Source organism: Lagopus muta, chromosome 3 (genome assembly GCF_023343835.1).
Source record: "Lagopus muta isolate bLagMut1 chromosome 3, bLagMut1 primary, whole genome shotgun sequence".
NCBI lineage: Eukaryota > Metazoa > Chordata > Aves > Galliformes > Phasianidae > Lagopus > Lagopus muta.
Genome location: NC_064435.1, coordinates 56,675,032 through 56,696,405, shown reverse-complemented (window position 1 = coordinate 56,696,405; position 21,374 = coordinate 56,675,032). Strand labels below are relative to the sequence as shown.

General features: G+C 42.5%; 1 protein-coding gene across 1 annotated transcript; it reads right to left on the bottom strand.

The window, feature by feature from the left end:
• Positions 1-1,099: 1,099 nt before the first annotated feature.
• Positions 1,100-15,278, bottom strand: CNDP2 (carnosine dipeptidase 2). The gene is made up of 12 exons (XM_048940501.1): positions 15,175-15,278; positions 12,470-12,550; positions 11,765-11,908; positions 9,307-9,469; positions 7,836-7,924; positions 6,745-6,945; positions 6,148-6,232; positions 5,492-5,652; positions 3,519-3,683; positions 2,864-3,005; positions 2,221-2,368; positions 1,100-1,792 (listed from the first exon to the last, which is right to left on the bottom strand). The coding sequence occupies exons 2-12, from the start codon at positions 12,527-12,529 to the stop codon at positions 1,723-1,725; spliced, it is 1,428 nt and encodes a 475-aa protein (XP_048796458.1). The 5' UTR covers positions 12,530-12,550; positions 15,175-15,278; the 3' UTR covers positions 1,100-1,722.
• Positions 15,279-21,374: the final 6,096 nt, after the last annotated feature.

The window sequence follows — 21,374 nt, the reverse complement described above, 5'->3', positions numbered from 1 at the left end:
CATGAAGTGGATTTTAGCAGTTTTTATACTTCTCAAATTAATAGGTAGAAAAGCAATATAAACTCACCCTAACCCTTTTCAGACAGTCACTCCATTTAAAGAAGTATGAGCCATCAACTCAGTAACTAGGGAAGCTGCTTTAAACATACTGATTGCTTGGACATGTTGTCCTATATAACCAGTTGGTCTCCACATACAGATGACCCCTGAATACTTACACGTGCCATCTTGCACATACCAGATTTCAGCATCAGTGGGAGGTGAGAACCTCATGTTACTAGAGAAGCTTGGTACTTGCAAGTACCAAAATGGCCATATGATGCAGGTCTCAGCCTGTACCCCAGCTGCAAGTACAAGTGCAATGTTTAAACTTCCATTAAAAAAAAAAAAAAAGGCAGACAGAGAAGCTCTAGAAGATGTATAGTGAGAACAGAAGCCTCCTTCCTGCCTCAATAGTCGTTCACAGTAAAGACTCCAGATCACCAGCAACAATAAAAATCAGACAGATAGGGCATTACTACTTACTGTAGTTCCCTACAGATGCAGCAGATGCTACTTTACTCATCACTATACAGGACTTGTAGGAATGCACCATGCTCTCAGGCATTTCTCAGAGCAAAGCATCATTACTTAAAATATTTGCCTATCTTAACCTGCTAATGCTTGTCTAGGAGGTCAGAAACAGTGAGCCAAATCCAATTCAGATTAGCAAACCCTTAACAGATTTGTTTTTAAACTTAACTTCAGAAAGTGCTGGAACTGAGTGTTTCCAAAAGATACTTTGAAGCTCAGTGTTAGTAATTGTAATGAGTGATGCTTCTCTCCCAGATCTGCTTATAGATTTCACCCACTCACTTTCACTATCACTTGTGTGAGTGCAATGTCCTGGCTCATAGAACCAAAAAGAAACATCCTGTTTTCTCTCAGATGGGTAAGATTCTGCAACATGAGCTTCACATCAGCTAGCTGCTATAGAACTTAAAAGTACTCAGCAATAAAATTGTCTCCCAGCAAGTACAGTCTGTATCCATCTGCCTCAATAGTCACAGAAACGTTCCTCCCAAGTCATAACTTTATCCTCAGAAACAGAGCCAAATACTAGAGCATGATTATTTATTGTCCTTTTTAGGGAGTACAAAGGCAGCTTTACAAAGATGACCAGTAGTCATTATCACAGTGAATTTTGTTACAACCTACTGCAGTGAGAACTGAAACCTGCAGGCAGGTATAAACTGTAAGACAAACTACTCTTCCAAATCCTTTAGGAAGACAGATGCCATGCTACAGCTTGAGCACACTCCAGTATAGCCCCTAATCTGTCACTGTGACTACTTCCAGAACATATATCTTCAAAGTCTTGGAAAAAGTACCTTAAACCTGGCCAACAGTTCTGCAGCTAATGTGGCTGCTGAAACAGTTGAGAGCACCCAGTTCCTCCTGCATTACAGGAAAAGTAGATGAGTATAGCAAGCCAGAACTTTGAAGTGATACAGAGAAGAAAGATGCCTTTCAGGACTACCGGACAAATAGGAAATAGTCTGTCATTTGAAGCATTTGAAGATTTTTTGTTTACAATGTTTGTTTCTTAAGTAGAACGGCATGCTTCCCTCTTCTCCAAAGTTGCGGAGTGTTGGTGGAAAAGGGGAGCCACATAAGAATTAATAGATGCTGTTTCCTAAGAAAAGTCAGACTTCTGAATCACAAGCCAGAAGGTAAGGTGTCTTAGTTCTTCAGTTGTGAAACTTCATAGAGGTATGCACCAAGCATCTTCACTCCCTGAATGTAGTTGTACCTGTAAAGACAGCTTCCATCAGCACTACTGTAGTTTGAGCTGCTTTCCTAGCAGTTGTGCATGCTGCAGCATTAGCCCTCTGTCAGCAACAGATGCTACAAGCAAAACTGTGGCAGGAAACAGACTATTCCCAACCTGCTTGCATTTCCCTTGGCAAGACAGAAATGTCATCCATGAGGTAAGACAGAGCAGCCCAGCTCTGGGCTGAACTATGAGAAGTTACTTGTTGCAAGCATGCACAGCCAGAAGCAGTAAGGACTTAACGATTCAGCTACAGACCAGTTAGCACAACCACCCACTCAGCCATCCTCCACTAAGGAAGTCTTCCCAACACTTGAAGCGCTTCATTTGCCTTAGCTCTTTTTATTATACACAAAAAGACCCACAAGCACAACAACTCAGTCGGGCACGGGGATAAATATTCTTACCTATTCAGTTTCTCATTTTGAGAGTGGGCACCATCATCTGCAGCTCCAACAGGAAGCAGCATGACATTCTTGCCTGTTGCTTCTTGGAAAGTGAGGGTAACAGGAATGCTTCCTCCCTCCCTTGTCAGATCTGGTTCAACTCCAAAAACTAGAACAAAGTGATACTCTAGTCAGTTTGAAATTGTACCTTTTCTAAAGCTTCTCTGATAGACTGCAGAAGTAATAGAACTGTGGAGTTTCACCCCAGATATAGCGCTGGAGTACTGTCAATTTCATATGGTTTATGAACTTCAACAGAAATCAGATTTGCCCTTGTTATCCTACCTACAGCTAAGGATGCCAGAATGCATAAGCTTTGAGGGCTTTGATAATGTAAATTATCTGAACTACTGACATTTGCATCCTTATCTAAGAGCAACACCATGCCAGACTTGTTCCATGTATTGGAATGAGCTTGATAGTAACTTTTCCTCCATCCTGTACTTCAAAGTTAAGGATGGCACATGAGATGCTTTCTTACTCAGCAAGTCAAATGTATCACCCAAGTAAGACACCACAAATATTCCACAAACATGACCTCCACAGTATCTCTTGAGGTGCTGGAACAAGAATACTTCCCAATACAAGTGGAAAACCCACTGACCTGTCTTCATGGCCCTTCTGCCAGCCATGTAGTGCGGATGATCAAAGTCTGACACCCAGGGTTTTCCACCATGGCCTAAGTATACCTTGAATTTGTTAGGGCTCTGCAGCTTTGCAAACTGTTTGCTCAGGTAATCTTTAACCTATAGGAAAAAAAAAAAAAATCAAGTAGCCTTATTTTACTGTTACATATATGAACACTGGTGAAGACAGTATACTAAAAGCATCCTGGAGACTCGCAGGTCACAACTGCATGCAGCAATAGCTTTCATATTACTATTATCTCATATTACTATGTAACTCTGCAGTCAGAATACCTCCATCAGGCAAGTAAAAGCACTACTGTAAAACAGTCACTATGCTAAACTCTTACACTTTTGAATAGACTCCTGTGGTAGCTCAAGTGCCCCACAGTTCAATCAGCATTCGGTTCTCAGCTGCATCTTCAAGTTAGCTGAGAGAAAGCAGAGACCAAGGCCACAACAGTTCAGTGTGGTACTACACTCATTCCCTCAAATACCTGAGCTGAGGTGCAGACAGGAAAGACTGTAGCAAAGAAAACAGAACTGTTTCAGAAACCAAAAACATTTTTCCTCCCAGATACAGAGAAAAGAAGGTGAGAGGCTTTTAGAGATCATTAATCCATCTCAACATACATTGTTGGTGACCTCTTCAGGAGTCATGTTTGGCACAAGTCTGATCGAGAACTTGCCAATCACTTTCCTAGGAATCACAGTCTTGGCTCCAGAGGCTGAGAAGGCTCCTTCAATTCCATGGAGAGACAAGGAAGGATATCTCCATCTATGCATAAGGATATCTCTCTGTAGAAGCAAAGGAATAAATGTAAGGTCACATCAAATTTTGACAGATGATGAGATTGACTTGGGGGAGCTCTATTAAAGACTTGCAAAGAACAGTGCTTTGCTCTCCGACATGGAGAAGTGCACCTCAACCAAGACCACTCAATTGCAAACAGAAACCAACAATTCTATTAAGCACATTTAAATAGAAGAGCTGGCTTTCAGCAACTACAGAGATTTTTCAGTAACTCTAGTTTGGCTTTCACCTAGTTCTGCAGAACTTACTGGACATGCCCATTCTGCTTCTGAAAAGAATACAAATACATTTATAAAGATGCTCAAGCACAATAAGAAGCACACTGTAAGTTCTGGTCCCCACAGCATTAAGTCAGGCACATGTCTTCAATACTGAGTCACACACTAACAAAGATCAGAAACTTCATAAAAGCCTCACTGCTGCCAACTGAGGCACACAGCATGCTCCTCCTTTAGCTGTTGACAGTACCAGCTGTATTAAACTGACTGAACTCCAAGGTCACTGACATGAGCACTACTACCTACCATCACAAGGCCATTTCAGATACACATTTCCTCCTTGTAGCCTTGGACACAGTTCAGTACACTGGACGCTGTGAATTCAACACATTTGTGTCCTGGGCAGACAACTACAGTAACTCAAAGCTGAATTACACTGCAGAGGTTAGGGAGACTTAATTTTGTGGGCTTTAATGCCAAATTGGTGCCAGGTACAGACTGCCTCTATTCTTGAGCAGAACTATCACTTCTCAAAACTTTCGAGCATGCAGTTCCTCACCTGGAGATTTACAAGCCTTCTCATCTCCCTTTAGCCTCAAAACATCTCCTGCACACATTAACTTTGAATTCTCTCCATGAATTACACCAGGATTTCAGTCTAGCTAAGACAGAACAGTTTTAGTACCTTAAGTGAAGGGCACCATGCCAACTCCTTATATACAAGTTATATTTCATCCATTACTTTATAGAGAAAGACTAAACAATAAAGTCTGTGTGCTCTCAGTTGGTATAAACTCCTGCATGTAGAAACAACACTGAGCATATAAAATTGTTACTTACAGCTACTTCAGTTCAGTCTGAAGTCCTCTCCTGATACTACCAGGAGAAAAGACAGACCTGCACGTGTAAACTTGTCTTTTACAACACTTCCTTCAGCATGTTATCATAGATTTACATCTATAGCTCAGATTTTAAACATTTGTATATACTACTTGTACCTTGTATTTTCTGGCATTCACTTAGAGAACTCATGGGATGAAGATTTGAGAAACAAAAGACATGCATATACTGAACTTGAGCCTGGCCAAAGATTTCAGCAGCCTACAGAAAGGTCCTTGCTTGCTAAGACCAGAAAGATGTTCTGCATGTCAACCTTAAGATCACAGTTAAACTGTTTTCTTACCTAATGAGAAGATTCAACTACATAAGAAACTAAGTTTCAGACAACCCATTGAACTTTCTACAAAGATTCATTAAGTCAGATGCTTAGTGCAGACATAGTATTTGACTCCAGGAAACATTTCTCTTGTGCTAACTGTTCTTATCTAGCTTTAAGAGGACAGCATTAGATAGGAAAGTTCCATACAAGTTTGAAATGCTATTTACACGTGAGTAAGGAACAACTTAGGAGCAGCTTTAATACTGCCTAGACTGCTTGCTTTAAATACAGGACAACCTAGACAAAGTTTCCAAGCGCATGCTTTGTAGAGGAACTGCTAGTATTAAGTATACAATTAACTGTACAGTATGTCTGAACTTACAAGCTAACCAGGGCATGCAGGAGTACAGTATACCTTTGTATCATGCAATAGTTTTGTTGCTCCTACATCTTTCGCATATTCTTCTAGGTCAAAATCAATTTTCTCATAAATGGCCAGCTCCTCATCAGTAACGGATGCCACTGCTTCATTAATGCCTGGAATGAGGATTTTCCCTTTCTTGTCTATGAGAGAACCTGTAAACAGAAAGCACTTCAGATCAGGATTTAACCAGAAGAAATAAATGCCATTATGGGGGAACAGTTTCTGTGGGAAGTAGCAGTCAGTCTTCTGAAAATATGTGTAAGTGTAATGAAACTGCTCTCCACCTCCCAGGGTCTTTTCCACAAAACTTAAAGGGCACCGATGGATTTTGCAGCTATCCAAAAACCTGAACTGGCTGTTTGAAGATAGGACTGCTCAAGGAGCTCAATATGGCATCCATAGCTTGCAGGGAGTTTGCAGGAAGAGCTGATTAAACTAGCACAGAAATGTACAAGGTTTTAAGAGAAGCTAGGATAGACCTTCTTCACTGTTTCTGTATCTAAGGTATCACTCTATTTTACACTTATACTGGTAAGCCCAGCTTCATGGGCTCTCCATAACAAATGGAGTGTAACCAGTGCTTAGGAATGCTTTAATGGGGCTTCCTCCCACTTTAGATGCATTCACTGAAATTTGCTTTTTCTTACCCATTAAAGCAATGAGATCCGTCATGGCCTCATGTATTGAACCACCATAAACTCCAGAGTGAAGATCTTTGTCACTGCATTCTACCTGGTTAGAGATGAATTATGAGATTCAGGTTAATTTTAACATCAAAACAATGAAAATTGCATAGATTTCTATCCTAGATTTTTGTTGCATGTATTTTGAGAATGCATCTGTTTTTGAAAGCTGACCATTCAGTTGTAGTGCATTTGAGCAGATATGCTTCCTATTGCTTTGTCAGTGCAATAGGAAGCTCCTATGCAACCTCCTACTACTGACTGTCCCAATCCTGGAGACTTCAGAGGTGACTTCTTGACTCACAGAAGTATCTGGATGAAGATACATGCCAAGAGATAACCTTCCAGTGAAGCTCTTGGATAGCTGAAAGTTAACCCTTCTGTCCAAATATCATATAGGATACTGAAAGGAATTATTCAGATTATTATGGTAGAACCTGTTCTATCTACCCAGTCAGTCCTATCATTTCTGAAGAAAACCTATTGGCTTGAAAAACCTGGATTTTCTAATAGAAAATTTAGCTCAATAGTACTAGCCTGGCCTTGTATTTCAGAACTTACCTCTATGAAGTAGTAGCAAATACCCCTCAAGCCATAGGTGATACAAGGTTTATTCTTGCCTAGCCAGTAGTTGTCAGAAATGCAAATGTAATCCACATCTTTGAAGAAAGCATCACGCTGAGCAAAAATCAGTTCATCAAGGCCTTCTGACCCCGATTCCTCCATACCCTCTAGGCAGAACTTAATATTTACTGGAAATTCCTTTGAAAATGAACAAGAACAGATTAAGTATAGGAAAACATTCAATTCCTTCAGTGACCAGTAATTTTACATCTATCACATAACTAAAAAGTACAAGGGTAGCTTAGTTCTACAGAGGCTGAATACATTAATTATATTCAAAGTCTGTTTTACAAAGTACAGATGCACTTAAATCAAAAGCACTTGTGCTACCTTTCATTTGATGGAATCCAAACTCTTCAAAAAAGTTTTAACTAAGCACTAGACCAACTGGTTCCTAATCCTCTTAACTGTGGAAAAGCAACAGAACAGCTGCCAGAGGTAAATCACAGGACTAGAAAAATTAGTAAAGCATAAAAATTGCCTGCTACAGGACAAGTCAGAGCTACCTTGTCTGACCAGCCTACCATATTCTAGAAGCACTAGAGAATTGCTAGCTCTTTTCCCAGTAATAATCAGTCTTACAAGATAGCTCAAGATAACTACTTTATTTCTGATTGCACTTTTTCTTTCACAGAAACAGGAAAGCTCCCAAGTTCGTGATACCATGTTAATCTTTTCTTAGAATTCAGTGGCAGTGAGACATTAAGCTTTGCTGAAGGCCAGGCTAATTTGACATGCCTTCATGCAAGTCAATTATTACTCCTACTCCAGATGACTGCATATATATTTTCCTTCCTACGTATTTCTTTAAAGCAAAAATGTTTTAAGTGCAATCCAAGCCATCTACAAAACCAGCTGGTCAGCAAGTCAATTCAGTTCTACCAGGAAGTTAGGAAATTTACAGGACTGTTGCATCATTCCTTCAATCAGCTGAACAAACAGGTCTCAGAAAGGCTTGTGGCTTGGCTAACATTTATTGCTAGACTCAGCTGTATGCAAAAACAACAGAATACATTCTGGGCACACACCTGATTAGTTTTCTGATAAGCCTCCAAGGCATTCAGCCAGGCAAGCACTGGACCTTTGTCATCTGTTGATCCTCTCCCATACAGCTTTCCTGCAGAAATCAGGCAAATTAACCAGAACAGAAAATTAGAATGAAGTTTGTCATCTCTTCATTGTAGAAGAAAATATCCTTCTGGATAAGCTTTTTAGCGCCACTTACACTAACTTTCTTATTGAGATCCTTCTGAAATAGCAGTTTTATTATCCTACTTCATACACTCATGCAGTGGGGTAGGTACTGCAGTAGTTAATTCACCTTCAGAGCTACCCCACCTCTTCCATGAGCTGCTCCCTGGGTAGAACAAAAAAGCCTAGAAGAGATGCAACTGCCTTGGACTAATTTATTTCCATACCCTTTCCATTAATACCATTTTCTACAATTACATCAGTAAACATATAGAAACAATCCATCTCCTTTTAATAGAAACTTAACCAGCATTGATTCAATAATTCTTTATTTGAAGAATAAGACTTGAATAGCAACCAGTTTCCTGAATACCAGAAAGCTAGTCAGAGAAGTTCTACAGGCAATAGAAAGTCCCAGGAAGCGGCAGTGGGATCAGAGGCAGATATTGTTGCAACTCCTAAGTACTGGCTACAACCCCTAAGCTGTATAACCACAGCACCAGACCATACCAGAGGCTGCAAGGTAAGGAGCCATTGGGGAATACAACACCTACACTGCCAGGCTGCACAGAGATAAGCCACTGCCTGAGGCAAGTCTAGCTTTTACTATGGGATAACAATCTAATCTTTTAATTTTGATTCTGCTACCTATGACCTAGTGCCCTGCTACAAATACCAGTTACCACAAACACTTCTTGGGAATGATTAATGCTTATGCAATACAAGAAATTTTTTTTTTCAGGTTTTACTTTCCGCTTGGCTACAGGAAACATGTTGTTTAAACATAACTTACTGCATGATTTTTTTCACCCCCATTACTGGAGATGAACACTTCTCTGGGTACTGGCTCTCTCAAAAAGCTTGTGTACTCACTGGAGCACAGTATACAAAGCAAACCATGCAGGTTGCTGTATTGCTCCTCCCTCTCCAGAAGTAAGGAAGTAGTGTTGAGATACTGCCCCCTGCAGTGGTTCAAAATCTCAGTCTGGCATGACCTCTCAGGCTGCAAGTTCTGAAAGGTACAAAACTAGCACACAGAAGGTTTCTGACAAGTTGTTTTGTTTTTAACCATTGAGGGCAACAGTTATAACTTCATTGTAGTTACAGAGAGGAGAGCATGTAGGCACAACTTAAATAAAAAAAAAAAAAACTAAGAGCAGCTGAAATTTTATCTCTATTGTCGACTACTTTCCCCTGCATCTTTTCAGTTACATTAAGTGTTCTCCCTTCCTATTGAGGGTATGACTCTAGAATAATTAAGGAATACCAGCTAAATAAAAGCTCCATTTCTGAAGTCAGTGCTCTTACCATCTCTTTCTACCAGTGTAAAGGGTTCACTGTCCCAGCCGTCCTCCAGTGCTGCTGGCTGAACATCTAGGTGGCCATACACACATACAGTCTTTTTGTGTGGATCTGAGCCAAGCTTTCCCAGAATAATTGGAGGTAGAGGGATCTCTGATCCATCAGGCAGCTAAAAAAGGTGGCAGGAGTTTTTTTTTAAAACACAATATAGAATGTCAGTGACACAATTACATCACATAAATGAATGACTTTAACACTACACCCCTAACCTCATAACCTCTACAGACAGAGAAACAAAACTAAGCTACTTAACCTGACTAAATGAAGCAGAATGTGTCTGTGAAAGCATCACAGAATCATGTCAGAAAAGAATTCCGTACAAGTCTGAGAAAGAGTCAGTGTTTCCAAGCTCAGAAATGTTAAACACTCCTACATTAGATTTTAGCAGAGCAAGCTATCTGCATGCCAAACTGCCATATCTAATGCTTACCTCAGCATCAGTACTGAACTCCATTCAGAGTATTCTGCACTGCTTGTCATTGCACTTTCATCCTGTCCACAGTACAGATCTCGTGACAGTGATTTCCTGACACTGAAATCACCAAGTAAAACATGCCTATGTTCACATAAGGTCTTTCTTTAACAGCTCTATTTCTCCATACTAGCCTACACTTTTAAGTGAATGGCAGGGCAGTGCTGATAAAGCTAAATTAGCCTAGTTCCTTGGAGTAACCCATAAGCAATTACCACATGCTATTCTCAGTCAGCACTTAAGTCCATATTGGTGAACATATGCCTAGAAACTGTTCAGCAGATCAAAAGCAGCATCAGATATCACTTCTGGGCTCTAAGTTCAGATTTTTATCAGCTGGCTGCAAGGTCCCTGGCCAATAGCAGCTTTAAGAGATTAAAACAATATTGCAAGAAGTTACAGTAACTAGTACAAATTGCTGTACAGCAGTAAACTTCAGTTGGGTCAGGCAACTTGGCCAATTGCTTTACACTCTTCTTCATTGCTGTACAAGCAATAGTTCTTACCTCCCAAGAAAGTAACACTAACGAACAGAGCAAGTTTGTCTCAGTGAGTTAATTGAAGTTAATTGAGTTAATTCTTCCCCTCAAGATGAGGCAAGAAGTCGCAAGCTGTCTTGCTGGAATTTGCAGTGCTACAAATAAGTGTATTCAAGTTGCCAGATGCAAGAACTGCTCAGAGAATCCTCTGGTAGGCATAGATTTCACCCTGCAGACATTAGTACCAATTACAATAACCATCTTCTGAAATTCAGATGCTGCAGTACAACTCCATTTTGAATGCCACTATCACAGTGCTCATCTAACAACTTCAGCATGGGACTCATTCTGCGTAACAGAGTGACTGGGAACTTCAAAGGAGCAGATCAACTGGATTGTTCCCTAGGATGAAATTATTCTCAGCACCACATTTCTCACGTGAAAAAGCAATCCAGACAGCTGAAAGTTAGGAATATGTTCATTCTCAAGCATCCATCTCTATGTGGCAAGTGACAAGTGCAATATTTTAATAAGTGTAATACCCTTCTGAAAGAATTATTTAGAAGACTTTCAGAAGACCTGAAACTTTAATCAGTATCATCTCTACAGTCTATGGGCCCAAGGGACAAAACCTGCCTGTTGTTAAGAATCACATTTTTCTTTGCAGATGCTCTGTTCACGTTCAATCAGTATTTAAAAAGATTTAACACACAGCCCAACATGTAACGATATGCTTAACTGGTATGGCCCCAAGACTTTTCATGATAAAGGTTCTTAACATGAAGCTTAAGACTGCAGAAGGACTTTACCCCATGTCTCATTAGACTGCTGCTTTTCTAGGTCGCAACTCACAAGGCTCCTGTAGTGATCTAGTCCAGAAGATACTCATACACCAAAGAATTAGTAACCCATCTAAAAGCCCAAGTATCCCCAGCCCTGTGCAGCTCAGCCTTCAGGCAGACATTGCACTGTGCATATCACTTGGCTGCTAGATAAATCTGGCCAGCAGACTGCAACTTGTAGGCAGATCCCACTTGCTATAGGTGATTACAGCACCTCCATGTCCTTGTCTTTATCAGAAATCACAGCAAGTTCTCATGTGAACATCCCTCTTGTCTGACAATGAAATCAAGTAGTTTTTCAGAAATTTTCACATAGTTTAAATAAGCAAAATGGAACACCTTCACAAATAGGGTCTAAACAGCATGCTACATGCCAATGGGATACCTGCTAGATGCTGCAGTTTGTATTCCCAGCATCTAAAAGGATATAAGATTATCTACACTACTCTTTCATTGTAACTGTAGCCCTAGTAAATAACATTAAGTGATTCTTTGTAGTGTATGAAGTGTATGAGCACCTTTCTTACTGGAATTACAGAAACTAGCACACTTCTGCATGCAGACATCTTACCAGCTTAAGAACTCTATTGAGAAGACAGATGCTCACATACCTTTTGTGTCCCAATATCCATAAGTTGAGCTGTGCCTCCAAGTCTCTCAATATCCTTTGCAGCAACTTGCATCATATGTTTGATTTCAGCCCTCTTCTCTGGCCATGCTGACACACTCTGGATTGCCACCCACTCAGCCAGCCGCTGCAGAAAGACAGAAAAACTACAGTTTTCACCATGCATTGGATGGAAGGCACTGTCAACACTAAAATTGACTGAAATATCAGTAAAGCTTAAACTTGAGGCAAATCAGCTCCATTATCTGCATAACAGCTCCATTATCTGCATAACAGAATACTGATATCACACTCAAAACCTCTCTAAAAATCTCACTTTCCTACAGTTACACCCCACTGCCAGCCTAGCACAGTCTGCAAATAAGGAAGGCAGACTTAAGGCTACGGTATTTTGTGCACATTATGCCTCTGGTTGCTTTTCCTCAAGCAAGCAGAACCAACTAGTGTCTATCAGACCATCTTTGCTCTTTCTTCAAGTGAGATCAGTGAGAGCTGAACACCACATATTTCTTGTCTGGGAGTTGCTCAAACCAGTCATACCCTTTGCCTGACCCCTCTCCTTCCAGTTACCTGACTTCATTATTGGACACACTACACTGGTGTAACTCAAGCTTGAAGCTGGCCACCTTTTAACTTTCAGTATCCCATAGCTGCCTGTACTACAGCACAAATGTGAAAGAAAACTTACCTTAACATAAAGGTCTTGGTGTTCATCAATGTATTTAAAGAGGGTGTCAAGAGCAGCCATCTTCTGACCAGAATGTTGTTGCTGAAAAATTATGTGACAAAAATAATTTAGCCTCCTGAGGTTTCACTAAAGAAGGCTTTCAACTTTCAACTGCTAATGCCAGACATCAAGCCATACAGACGTAAAACTTGAAGCCATTCCCTCTTAAGAAATCACAAAGTGACCAAAGCATGTTCAACTTGAACACCACTGTCTTTGCCTCTCTGCAAACAAACTGCGGGAGTTACAACTGAGCAAGCTGGTCTGTAGAGATGCCTCATGTACTTAACTAAAGAAACACAGGATAAGCACTACTCAAATGAAACACACTCTCTGAAGTTGTATTTTGTTATAAGAGTTCATCTTGAGCCTTGAACATAGCTAAGTTCACTAAGTGCTTTTTTTTTTTTTTTTTTTTTAATCTGACCTCCTCTGAGCACTGAAAGCAGGCAGTTTAAGAAAGTCCTAGCCTGCCACTCAAACTTCCAAAGGAGGTCAGAGTGAAATCACAAGAACAGAAACCAGCCCCAGCAGAGCCAGGAACTAGTCCAGCACTACCACTTCCTTCTTTTTGTAGGGTTTTTTTTTGTGCCACCTGAAGCTCATATGATAAAAATCCAAGACCTTCTCCCTTCTCAGCTCCAAGTCAGAAAAAAGTGAGCTTTACAATCCAGCCTCTGAAACCAACACACCTGGACCACAAGCAGAACTCCACATTTGCATGCTACTCTAAGCAAGTATGTTCAGCAGCACTAGCTGCTACAATTCAAGAGCTTGTTTAGTCAGCTTAACACAGAGCCCTTAGGCCTTTCTACTTCTATGTGGAAGTCACAAGACAAGTATGATAGTCATTAAAATATCTGTTCATCTCTGGAACAGCTGACTGCTCTGCATAGCAAATGAACACTACACCAAGCTGTCCCAGACAGTATACTGGGATATCAGCACATCCTACTATCCCAGATCTGTAAGATACTTACAGAATGCATTTTCTGTCAGACAGGATCATATTCACGCCAATCTCTGATGTCCTTTTACTCACTGGAGAAATCATGAACTGGTCCAAGCCTGAGATAACTTATAATCCTTTCAAAAGATTACACAGACACAGCCAAGCTGAAGTACTGCCTTCTACCACAGCCTAGTTTCCCTAAAGAAGCCATCATACTTACATGCAGCTAAAGCACACATATGATTCACAGAATGGCCTGCATTGAAAAGGACTTCAAAGATCATCTAGTTTCAGCCCCTGCTATGTGCAGGGTCACCAATCAGCAGACCAGGCTGCCCAGAGCCACATCCAGCCTGGCCTTGAATGCCTCCATGGATGGGGCATCCACAGCCTCTTTGGGAACCTGTGCCAGTACATCAACCTCTGACTGAGAAACTTCCTCCTAATATCTAAACTAAACCTCCCCTGTCTCAGTTTAAAACCATTACCCTTGTCCTACCACTATCCACAGTTGTCAAGTCATACCCCATCCTGTTTCTATGCTTCCTTCAAGTACTGGAAGGCCACAATGAGGTCTCCCTACAGCCTTTCTTCTCCAAGTTAAACAAGCCCAGTTCCCTCAACCTTTTCTCATAGGAGAGGTGCTCCAACCCTCTGATCATCTTAGTGGCCCTCCTCTGGACCTGCTCCAAGAGCTCTGCATCCTTCCTGTACTGGGGAATCCAGGCCTGGATGCAGTACTCCAGCTGGGGCCTCACAAGAGCCAAGCAGAAGGGGACAATCACCTCCCTCTCCCTGCTGGCCACCCCTTTTTTAATGCAGCCCAGGATGTAATTATAGATGGCCTCCTCATCCAGCTTCTCATCTACCAGGACCCCCAAGTCCTTCTCCGCAGGACTACATTCAACAGGATCTTCCCCCAGTCTGTATAAACACCTAGAACTGCCCCAATCCAAGTGCAACACCCTGCACTTTGGCCTTGTTGAAACTCATTAGGTTCACATGGGCCCACTTCTTCAGGTCCCTCTGGATGTTTTCCCTCCCTCCGGTGTATCAATTGCACCATGCAGCCTGATGTCATCTGCAAACTTGCTGACAGTACACTCCACGCCACTGCCATACCATTCAGATTTAGAGAAGTCATCAAGAGCACCACCACTGCGCTCACCCTACAACACAGTGACCAGTTGCTACAGCAGAACAGCACTTCACCTTCACAGCAGGCATCGAACCAGCCCTCTTCTTCTGTACACAATGAAAACGGACTGAAATGCCTCTTCAAAGCATTCTACCGTTTGCACCACGGACAGCTTTGCCCTCCTCACCCCTACGGAAGGGCAGCACCCAGGTGAGAGCACCGCGCCACGCCGGGAGAGGCCCGCAGCCCCTCAGAGCACTGCCTGCTCTCACGCCGCGGTCCCGCCTCCGGGCTGAGGCCGCCCGCAGGACTCCGTCCGCGCTCCAGGTTCTCGGAGCGATACAGAAACTCGGTCGCGGCCGCTTAGGGGGAAGGAGCGGGCAGAGCGGGCAGAGCAGGCAGGAGCGGCACGCGGAGAGCCGCCCGGAGAAGGGCCGCGGGAGCGGCCGGGCCGAGATAGCAGGCGGGACACCGCGCAAGGCCCACCGCCACGCCGGCAGTCCGGCCGGCCAGCCGAACCGAACCGAGCCGCGCCGCCCCGACACTCGTGACCCCCGGCCCAACACATCCGCTCACCGTCCTCACGCCGTACCAGCTCCCCTCAGAAAGGCACAGCTCCGCCTCCGTGCCTTAAATACCCTACGGCCGCCCCGCCCTGTATCGCGTGCCGGCCGTGGCTCAGCAGCGGGGGCGGAGCGGGGCGGGGAAGAGGGAGTCCGTTGTTGGGAAGGCCTCGCGTTAGGCCTTGCCCGAGCCGCTGGTATTGGCCTTGCGCGGGCCTGCCTGGACCTGGCCATGGGAAACTTTCTCCTGGCCTATCCTCAGCCCCAGCAGTGTGCTCTATAGCATCGTGTCACCCCACGCTGGCCTGTGTCGGTGGGAGAGCAGAGACACAAAGCTACTTAACGCAGGCATATTTGGCTTAGAAGCTGGAATAAACTTTCCACAATTTTTTTTATTTTATATATATGCATATATATATATATATATATTAAGGAAAAACCTTGCACGGGAGCAATGGGAAAGAAAGCGTAATACACACAAAACGCACCTGTGTTGCAGCAAGCCCCACTACTGATATAAGCTGGAAGATTAAAGAATTGAGCTCAGCCCTGCTGAAAAAGACCTGGAGGTGATGGTGGATGGGAAGCTGGACATGAGCCAGCAGTGTGCCCTCACGGCTCAGAAAGCCAACCATATCCTGGGCTGCATCAAAAGAAGCATCACCAGCAGGTTGAAGGAGGTGATGTTACCCTTTAGTTTGTGCTGGTAAGACCTCACCTGGAATACTGCATCCAGATGTGGATTCCTCAGTACAGGAGAGACAGAGCTGTTGGAGTGCGCACAGAAAAGGGCCACAAAAATTATTCAGGAGAGAGAACATCTCTCCTACAAGGACAGGCAGAGAGAGCTGGGGCTGTTCTGTTCAGCCTGGAGAAGAGAAGGAAATTACCATGTATTGTATTAGAGAGTTTTATATATGCCTGTATTGATCTAAAATCCACAAAGGATTATACTTTAATCAAAGTATAGAAGAAGATCAAACAAGGAAACAACACAGTGGCTTTCCTGAGTTTAAACAACATTTTTGAAAGATTGTGGGGCCAATTATCAGCTTTGAGAGCCTTATAAATTGCTTGTAAGGAAATGCAGTTTTATTTTACAAGGCTGGTATTTTTGAGGCAATGTACACAGAGACATGTATAGAAAAATCTTTTGGCAACACAAGAGGAAGGAAGGATAAGAAAGTAGGACTGGTTTAGGAACAGAGGTTGACAAAGCAAAATATTTTATTATATATATATATAAGGATACTCAGCCTTCTCTGCTCTTACAGAAGCCATCTAAGCAGCTAAATAGTTTTGTTCTAAGCAAATCATTAGTTGATACTTGTGCCGGTGCTTTTGAATCAAGGGGGCATGTTGTGTGTAAGACAGCTGAAGCGACAGTAGTTGTGTAGGTGAGGGGCCAAAAGCAGAGCCGTGCTTTTGGAGTAGCCGTGTGCATTAGCTCTGTGGTATAGCTGCAGTTGTGTACATGCAGATGTATGGCACCTAAGAATCTCACATTTCTTAATTTCTTTTTCCTTTCTCTGAATTAAGATAATTACACAACGGTTATTTTAGGGTGCTTTAGAGGGAAAACAAGAACAACAGCAACAAAAACCACAATAACAACAACTTGGAAGGCTATAAATTAGCTGTCTTCTGCCTCCTTATTTGTCCTGGTATTTCTCTATCTATTCCTTTTCATCTTTATCTTGGTACAGTTCTGCTTAGGTGGGTTACAGTCTCAGCTTTTTAAGCATCGGGCACTTACAGTGCATTAGGTGGACTCTTTGCTTGAAAGGAAAGATTATGTACGCAGATTCACAGAACAGTGCAGCTCTGTTTGTTTTACATGCTTTCCTCACACACAATAGTTTTCGGACTAGTGACAGTAAATCTAAAGCATTAGGCAAGTTGCAGCTGATATTTAAGGAATTACTCGCTGATGGCTTTAATTCCTTGAAAACTTTAGTGTTCTACTTAAATCACTCCTATGTACGTGACTTTACGTATGCATTTTGACTCCATTAATACTGCCTACCTTAAATACTCTAATCTGAGGAATGACTTGAAAGCTTCAAGAAAATATTTTTTGCAGTCTTTCCTTTCGTATTTTCAGGCACATAAGATGGCATAGTGCATTAAGTTCTGCAGATTCTTGGTTGATTCACTGAGATTTTGTTTCTCTGTTTTCTCATGTGCTTCCTACAATCAGCATTATAGACCTCATGAAATCAACTTAAGTGCCCAGCGTACACTTATAAGATAAAAGGAGCTCTTAGTCCTTAATCTTTTAGGATCATGGTCCCTGGGTATATCTCACTCTCACTGTCTTAAAAAAACATTTCATTCCATTCTTCTGGAGTCTGAAAAACATTAAGATGCCACCAGGCTGTGTTACTGAAAGTACATAACTAACTTCATCTCTCTTGGACAGTTGCAGGCAGCTTGTTGTGGTCAATGGATTTATGTCCAGATGGAGTGACATTCCCCAGGTTCAACAAGGCCAAGTACATGGTTGGGGCAATCCCAAAGTTGTGTACAGATTGGGATAAGAGCTCCTTGAAAGCAATCCTGTGGGAAATATTGTGAACTTGAGGATTGTGATGGACAGAAAGCTGGACGTGTGTGTGTCAGCAGTGTGTGCTTGCAGCCTGGACAACCAGCTGCATTCTGGGATCCATCAAAATAGGGCTGGCCAGCTGGGAGATGGAGATTGTCCCCTCTACTCTGTCCTCATGAGGCCCCATCTGGAATACTGAGTCCAGGCCTGGGACTCCCAGCACAAGAAGGGTGCAGAGCTGTTGGAGGAGGTGTAGAGGAAGGACACAGAGATGATCAGAGGGCTGGAGCATCTCCTGTGAAGGGAGTTGGTCTTGTTTAACTTGGAGAAGGCTCCAGGGATACCTCATTGCAGCTTTCCATTACTTGAGAGCAGCTTATAAACAGAAGGGAGACTGACTTTTTACGTGGTCTGATAGTGATAGGAAAAGGGGGAATGGTTTTGAAATAAAAGACGGGAGATTTAGTTACTAGATATTAAGAAAAAATTATTTACTCTGAGGGAGGTGAGACATTGGCACAGGCTGCCCTAAGAAGCTGCGAATGCCCCATCCCTGGAGGTATGGATGGCCAGGATGGTTGGGGCCCTGGGTGCCCTGGTGGGTGGCAGCCTTGCCCACAGCAGAGGATTGGAACTACATGATCTTTAAAGTCCCTTCCATCCCACGCCATTCTAGGATCTGTAAAATTTATGTATGTTAACGCCTTATACCAGACTTTGATGAGTTTTCTGTCCTTTCTGCAATCGGTTTCTGGCCAAGTATGAAATCTGGGACTAGAAAAGACTGAGACTGATATGTTTGGACCCAAGAAAAGGAAGTAAATTTGTGGACCAAACCCAATGATGGAATTGTGCAGCATTTGATGCACGGACTCAGATGTGAACAATCCAAATCATTTATTACAAGTTCTCACATCACTTAGATACCTTCACAAGTTTTCTTTTTCTAGCTTTCCCATCTGCCCCTACAACTTTCCATGTCAACAGAGCATCCTACAAACACTCTTCAACCTTTCATGCAGGAGCTTATCCAGTCAGAGCCGTGAGACGTTCTTTCTTCTTCTAGAGGTGTCCTTGGTTCTCATGCTGTTTACCTTGCTCCACAGCTGCTGCTCTGAACAGCTTTTCTTGTATTCCCACAGACTTGCAATCAATTCTGCCCTGTTTGCTTTAGATGACTAAAAGTGAACAGAGCTATTGAATGCCTTTCTGTTGTCATTCCAACAATGGAAGCCTCACCTTTGCAAAACCAAGTGGCAGGAGGAATGAGGCCTCAAAGGCAAAACTCATTTTGAAGTAATTAATGAGTTGGATCCTCCCAAATTTCCTCAAAACAAAAACAAAAACAAAAATAACAAAAGGAAAAAAAAAATAAAGAAAAAAAGAAAACCCCACCCAAATACTCCTTTTTTTTTTTTTTTTTTTTTTTAATAGATAATTAATCAGAGTAAGGGCAGATTACATTTAGCTTATGTAAACGTTTATGTTTAGCTGAGAGAGTACAGTGTGGGCTGCCTACGTGACCATTTTCCTCGTCTGAATCCTGTTGGAGTGTCCCTTCGTTGGACTATGCACCCAACTTTTGCTGTTGTGGACAAAAATATGAATCAAGAGGATTGCTGCAATTGAGACAAGAATTACAGTCGAGAGTCCTGGTGGTATGATCTTTCTCACTCTTGCACAAAAGGGTACCAGTACTAAATGGGGCTTGTGTCACTTGATAGCCCAAGTAATAAAAAATATTGAAGGACCTTTCCCATCCTCTCTATGCCTTCTCTTTGCCACACTGTTTATTGCACACTTTTTTGTCATTTCCAGTGTCCTCTCACTAGACTGAGCCTGTCTGGTGGAGGGTTTATATTGTCAGATCATATATTACCCTGTGGCTCCATCCAGACCAATTCAAAACAGTGTCCACACCAGCCTCCTATGAACTCCACAGCATGGGGTGGCTGTACCAAGCTGATGAACCTGCATAAACACAGCACTACCGGGTGTCTCTGAGCTTCTGTGCTAGGCTGACTTAGGTACAAGCCTGATAAACTCTGTGCCCTGAGATGGTGTGTTGTATGCAAACCCAGGATTTGAAAAGATCTTTTTCCTCCTCATTGATCCCTTCAAACTTCTTTCTGTCTCCAGCCTTCTTGCTTTCTGGTTGATGCATAGAATCATAGAATCCTTTGAGTTGGAAGGGACCTTTAAAGGTCATCAACTCCCTTGCAATGAACAGGGACATGCACAGCTAAATCAGGTTGCCCAGGGCTTGATCCAGCATCTCCTTGAAAGCCTCCAGAGATGGGGCATCAACCACATCTGTAAGCAACCTGTTCACACCTTTCATCAAACCTTTCTGCACCCCTGTTAGCTCCTGTAACAACAAGAATTACTTTCCTGTTAAAAGTCACACTCAAAAGCTTCTTCAAATCCTGGGGTGTCTTTACAAAGTACCAAAACTTGGTTACTCTGCACCTTCAGTAATTACTAACTCCTGTACTGAGTCTATCGAGGACACCACAGATCTTGAAGTCTTTCATCTTAGGCATTAATTTTACCCATAAACAATGAAAACACTAAGTAGAACACAGGGGTCTTGCTGTACCCTGCTGGATAACTCTTTGCTCCCTTTTGTTCAGCCTTTATTCAAGGTGGCTTGTTCCCTCTCTGCAAATGCTATTTTGCTGAGTCTGTACGCTATATTGCAATCTGTATGTTCTATATCTACTTGTCAGGATGCAACAGTTACAAGGTGGAAATGTAGGTAGCTGTTAGTAACGCAAAATAGACCTGTAGGCTGGCTAACCTGCCTACAGGGCTGCAGAGACTATCTGAATCTAGGAGAGTGGCAGAGAGCCAGGCATTAAGAAACTCATAAATCTAATGAACAGAGTGCCCAAATATGAATGTGCTTTTTGGCAGCGCACTCCACATTTCACTGCCCTAATGTTGCCCAGGAGCAATCGGGCTTTCTATTTTGGGGATCTTAGTCTCACAGAGGGCAGGTACAGCTCCCTCTGCGGATTTTGAGGCACAGATGAAAGAGTGGCTGGAGAGGCTGTTAGTAGATTGCTCTTCCCCAGTGCTTTGGAGGACTGGCTCACAAAGTGCAGAGCCAACACATCTTGGAAAGTCATTGAGTGGGCATGCCAAATGATCCCTTGTTTTGCTGAAGTGTTAGGCCAGATGTGCCAGTACTCTAAAAGGAGTAAAAAAATCCACCAGTGTCCCTTCATTCAATGTCTGCTTCTTTGTCTAAGTCACTAAAGCACTCTGAGCTTCTGCCTACTAGTATTGACACTCAGCATTAATTCCTCAGGGCAAGAGCTGAAACAGGAGTGGTGGAATATGTGTCATGTAATAAACAAGTGGAATAGACAGGCAAGCAAAGAGTCAAAAGCCCAGCTAGATGTGGTCTGACTGCAAATGAGAGTCACAGCCCTTGTAGACTGCCTCAGTCCAGAACTTTTCTTTGGAATGACCATAGATCTCAAATGCTGAAACCTTTACCCTTTTGTAACTTAATCTCTACTGCCCTTTATTGTATCCCAGCTTTTCATCCCAACACAGTGCCCAGTTTATCCTCGCTGAAAGTGCATGGAACATGCTGTGTGCATGAGTAGATGTCACTTTCAATTTCTTCTTGGATATATTTTGGAGTGTTGGAAGAC

What these genes read in the sequence shown, in the direction of transcription:
- CNDP2 (XM_048940501.1), bottom strand. Translation starts at nt 12,529, where the DNA reads ATGGCTGCTCTTGACACCCTCTTTAAATACATTGATGAACACCAAGAC. An exon ending in ACCAAGACCTTTATGTTAAG is followed by an intron (nt 11,909 to 12,469) that starts GTAAGTTTTCTT and finishes GTCTTTCTGCAG; the next exon opens with CGGCTGGCTGAGTGGGTGGC. An exon ending in TTTGCTACTACTTCATAGAG is followed by an intron (nt 6,233 to 6,744) that starts GTAAGTTCTGAA and finishes ATCTCTAACCAG; the next exon opens with GTAGAATGCAGTGACAAAGA.